At 54.7% G+C, this 5,092-nt stretch overlaps 1 protein-coding gene across 1 annotated transcript; it reads left to right on the forward strand.

The window, feature by feature from the left end:
- The first annotated feature begins 451 nt into the window (after window positions 1–451).
- On the forward strand, window positions 452–2,093 carry ARMCX6 (armadillo repeat containing X-linked 6). The gene has a single exon (XM_059051075.2). The coding sequence runs from the start codon at window positions 599–601 to the stop codon at window positions 1,493–1,495; it is 897 nt and encodes a 298-aa protein (XP_058907058.1). The 5' UTR covers window positions 452–598; the 3' UTR covers window positions 1,496–2,093.
- Window positions 2,094–5,092: the final 2,999 nt, after the last annotated feature.

Here is a 5,092-nt window from a genome sequence, read left to right on the forward strand (position 1 = left end):
TCAGTGCTGATCCATCCACTAAACTTTCGGTCCCCCAAAGGCGGCTGTCTTTCCATCTGTCCTTCTGCCAGACTGTCTGTCCGTCAATCACTGTGGAAGGCGCACTGACCACAGAAGACAAGAGAAGGAGAAGGAATTTACCTGACTTGGGTAGGACTGCCTCTGAGTCTTTGGGGGTGGGGGTATAGTGGAGGAGGAGACTACCTGAGGGATAGCCTCTCCTGTCACCCTTCTGGCTGTAACAGCCTAGCCCCACCTCCTGCCCTTCTCTGTGGGCCCTGGAAAAGAAATGGTGGGTCCTGAGGGTAGAGAGAGGATGACAGAAAAGAACAAAGAAATAGTTGCCAAATAATCCACTTCTCTCAACCAGAACTCAAACCCCACTCTCTCTGCCTGGTGAGGCACAAATCCAGGCACAGCCCAAAGCCCTAATATTATTTTTCGCCCATAGATTCATCACAAGAGAGCCTCAGGAGCCTGGAATAGGCTGAAGACGTCTCCCTTCCACCATCATTCAGGTGGAGCCTTAAGAACACTCTTCATTCAGGTGGAGCAAGGCCCTCTCCTGTCCTGCCCCCGGGCTGGCACTGACCTGAGCATGGGCCGGGCTCGGGAGGTGGGTTGGATGGCGGCAGGACTGATGATTGGGGCAGGTGCCTGCTACTGCGTTTACAAACTAACCATAGGAAGAGATGACGGTGAGAAGTTGGAGGAGGAGGAAGAGGAATGGGATGATGAACAGGAGCTTGATGAGGAGGAGCCCGAAATTTGGTTTGATTTCACAACTATGGCTCGGCCCTGGAGTGAGGATGGGGATTGGACTGAACCTGGGGCCCCTGGTGGCACCGAGGACAGGCCTTCGGGTGGGGGCAAGGCAAACCGAACACATCCGGTAAAACAGCGCCCATTCCCTTATGAACGTAAAAATACTTGGAGTGCTCAAAGCTTTAAAAATTTCAGTTGTGTTCTTGGCCTCTCCAAGTGCCCTTTCATTCAGGGAAAAGTGTTGTTAGCTCAGCCCAGGGACACTGGTTTTTCATTTAGCCACGATATCAATAGTCATTTGGCCAGCCTCTCCATTGCTGGAAACACGATCCCTATTCCCGACCCTGCTGTTGAGGCTTTCTGTGCCCCGGATAACTTGAAAGCCAGTGTTGAAAATCAGGGCCAGCTTAAGATGTACATCAACGAAGTGTGTCGGGAGACTGTGTCACTTTGCTGCAACTCCCTTCTGCAGCAGGCCGGATTAAATTTGTTAATAATCATGACAGTTATTAATAACATGCTTGCCAAGTCCGTTTCAGACTTGAAGTTTCCTTTGATACCAGAGGGAAGTGAATGTGCTGAGGGGCACGTTGTGAAACCCTTGATGGGTTTGTCTGAAAAGCCAGCCTTGGCGGGGGGGTTGCTGGGAGCCCAGATGTTGCTCTCCTTCCTGTCCCTCTTTGTCAGGGACGCAAACAGACAGCTTCTCCCAGCAATCCTGGCCTCTTAAACCTTGGCCCCCTCCAACAGGATGGGACCGATCCACCCCGAACCAAAACCCGATCAGTGGACACACACTTGTGTTCTCAATCAAAGACTCTGCAGTGGGTGCTATTGAAGATCCAGCCTTAGCCAATAGCCATATCTCTGGGTGAAAGTTACACTTGCTAAATCCAGGACCACTCTCTTGTTGGCCAGGCGGGGGTTCCCACGGAGCTTTGAGTAACCTCTTGGTTTTGCAGTCTGCAGGCAGTGTGCATTGTAAATTGCTCCCTTGCAGCCTTCTTCCTGTGGTAAAGGGATCATTTCAGCTGTGTGGTGAAAGAACAACAAGGGGTGCCTTGCCTGTGGTGGTCTCCCTGTCTAAGCTGGACCGTCTCGTGGAGACCAGACCCACATGGGAGCTTGTGCCGGAAATGCACTGGTTGCTGCGTAGGTTGAATTCTTTTTCATTTACTCTCTTTTCTTCACGAGCCTATGGATGGTAAACCTATTCAGCCAAAAATGTACTCTCCCCTTCTATGAGCTATACTGACTCAGCCCCGTCCACCAAGTCTGCATTTTTATGTATCACCAATAAAGCTGTGCGCTTTAACTGGCAAAAACGAGACATGGTACTTGTCTTTGGGTTTATAGTCTGCGTGAAGAGGAAGCCCAAAATACATGATCAGTGCTAACTAACTGGGGCATTTGCTCCTGAAAAATGTCCGCCTAGCAGTGCCCACAGGAGGCAGGGGAAGAGGTGGGCTGCAGGGTTCAGGATAAGCTTCCAGAAGGGGCTGGGGGTGGGGCGGGGGCAGGGGAGTGGGGTGGAGGGTGGGAATTAAGAAGGACTGTTGGGAGGACTATAGGAGACAGCACCTGTGAAGCAGGCAGCACAGTGCCTGATGCAGAGGAATCCTTCCCTCGATGAAGGTGTCTTTCCTCGCCTGCTGGCCTAGAGAGGAAGGTCAGTATCCTTGAGGTTTTGTCTACACATCCTTGGGGGCCACAGGGCAACCCATCCCTGCCCAATTTAGTGCACAGCTATAGCAGTATCAGTTGCTCCTTGCTGAGTGAGTGCCTGCTCGCTGTTGTTCTCTGTCCTGAGAAGCAGCTGTGAAATCTACTTCCAGGCTCCCTCCCTTCCTTGGGATGCCAAGCTCAAATTCCTGGCTGAGTGAAAAGGCTTGGCCCTTGCTTCCTCTGGGGAACCTCCCTGCTGCCCTATCCCTGGTACTTCTGTGGGATCCAGGAAGGGGACAGTGGAGGCCTCCGTGAATCCCCAAAGGGGTGGGAGGGCGGATGCTGAGGGGCGTGGCATGGCCATGGCTGGTCCATCCCTCCGGAGACATGTTCATGCCCTCCATCCAAGCCCCTGGCACCCCGTGGAGGAAAGGAAGAACGCAGCCCTGCACACTGAGCCACTCCATGAATCTGGGCAACTCATTCCGCCACCCCCTCCCAGCAAGCCTCAGCCCCTGCATCACCAAAGCCAGGTTCCCTGCGTGGTTTTGACGTGTCGTGAAATGGTTCTCTTCCTCAAAGCCCTGGATAACAGAGGGGACAAGAAGCTTCCTTTGAGCAGTGCTGCTGCTGAGCCCGGTGCCCTTTCCTGGTCTCCCTGGGATGTGACTCTGGGCCACGGCTCCCTGGGCATCAGCTGTGTACAAGTGCTCTGCCTTCTGACTGCCCTCCTCCATATAGAGCATAGTTTTATTTTGAATTTTTAGATTTTTTTTCAATGTTTTCCTCCCTTCTCCTGAGTTTGGGGGGCAGGTGGGTTGCCACTCCCCTGCTTGTACTCACCCACCCCAGAGTTTGGGCCATGACTAGTAGTCATGGGTGCCTGCCAGGGACTCTGCCCCTTCCCAGGCCCCGGTGCCTTGACTGGCCAGCATGTGACTGTGGTTGCTGCGACATCACACCCCCAGCAATGTTCACCCCGCTGGGGCTTTGTTTGCTGGCTCTGGGGCCCTGTCTTGTTTTCCAAGAGCTGCTAACGTGGTCCCCCCTTTCTCCCAAGCCAGCCTCAGGTGGGCTGGGCAGTCTGTTTCCCACGCAGGATTGCCCTGCGGGCAGCCCCGCATCCACTTGTCCCAGTGGAGCCTGCTGGCCGATGGTGTCTTCAGCGACACCTTATTGCTCAGCCTCTGTAATCTCGGCCCAAAGGCAGAGCATTGCTCCTTCCTCCTGGCTCGGGGTCCCAAATTAACCCGTGCTTCCCTCCTGCTCTGCACTCTGCCAAGTCCCCGTTTTGAGTCCTGCCACAGGCAGTAGGTCCACCGTCTCTGAGGCAGGCATTTGGCGCTTTGAGGCCACGGCTGACTCCTGTCGCGGGGCGGGGGGGAGGCGGCGCCTCGGAGACCTTCTGCCCATCTCCTGAGCAATTCTGTCACAGGGTAGCCTGCCAGCATTGACGTATCTCCACGGTGTGGTCTTGGCCCAAGTCAAGAGACCCTTCTCCATTTGCTGGCACTGCCCTCCCGAAAACATGCCCTGCGTGTGGAAGCACAGGGCTCTGGTCTGCCCTTCATCCCTTTGTTGGTTGCTGTGCCAGGGCAGGAGCCCAGCTCCCAGTTCTGCCTACTACACGGGTGTGGAGGGGGACTTCGGCGGGGGGCGTGGAGGGGGGGCACGGGGGGCGGGGCGCATGCCTGCCAGTCAGGGCCTGATTAAGACATTCAGAGGCTTTCAGCACTGGAAAGACTAAGGTGCCTCCTCCCATGCTTAATTCAAAAATGAAACAGCAGCGGAACACCAAGCACAAACTAGCCCACCTCTCTTCTGCAACCAAATGAGTTTCTTGCCAGATTTCCCCATGGCAAACATGAGACAAGGTCATCAAAGCTTGAGCTTGTCACACTCCGTGGGGAGGTGCCTGCCTTGATGGGGACGCCCTAGCCAAAGCTGTCTCTTCGGTAAATCTGGAGCTGCCTCCACAGACTGCCCTCCAGCTCCACAGAGGGCCCTGGATTCCCTTCTTCTTCATCTCATTATCTTGTCTACACTTTGTGCCTGTAGGTACTGATTTCTGCACTAACTCCCAGGGCCCTCCCAGCCTGCTGCCTCTCCTGGGAATTTTGTTATTTGACCCCCCCCCCGCCCCCACTGCACCCCTCTCTGCCATAAGTACAGGCAAGGTTGCAGACATCCAGCTTCCCAGCTGGTACACCCAGTCTCACACACTGCATCCCCACGGGGGCCCTTAGTGCCACTCTCAGACCAGCTTCAACCACAGTCCCCTCACTTTGAAATGTCACCAGGGACAGGCACAGCCCTCACCAAGTCAGTCTCTACGCTGGGCCACCACAGCACCTTTTGGCTAAGAGTTTGACAGCTGTGTGGAGCACTGGCCCCCACCTCCTCCTACAGGCCACCGGTTGGTCTAAGATGCGATGGGCACTGCAGCACAGTCCCGTGGGGCATCAGCCAGTCCCTTGTCTGCTCCTCATGCCGCATGGATCACCTTACACTCTGTCACTTCCTCCTTCACTATACTCACGACCTCCTCTTCCCCTGAAGGCTCATTTTCCCTTATTGCCTCTCTTTTGCGTGTGGCTTAGGACGGCCTTCCCCACTTCCCAATTACAAAAGGAGTCTCCTATATGGTTTCCTAATTCTTTCA

Source organism: Kogia breviceps, chromosome X (assembly GCF_026419965.1).
Source record: "Kogia breviceps isolate mKogBre1 chromosome X, mKogBre1 haplotype 1, whole genome shotgun sequence".
In the NCBI taxonomy this organism is placed as follows: domain Eukaryota; kingdom Metazoa; phylum Chordata; class Mammalia; order Artiodactyla; family Physeteridae; genus Kogia; species Kogia breviceps.

Excerpts from the sequence above, each read along its gene's own strand:
- ARMCX6 (XM_059051075.2), top strand. The coding sequence starts at position 599 with ATGGGCCGGGCTCGGGAGGTGGGTTGGATGGCGGCAGGACTGATGATT.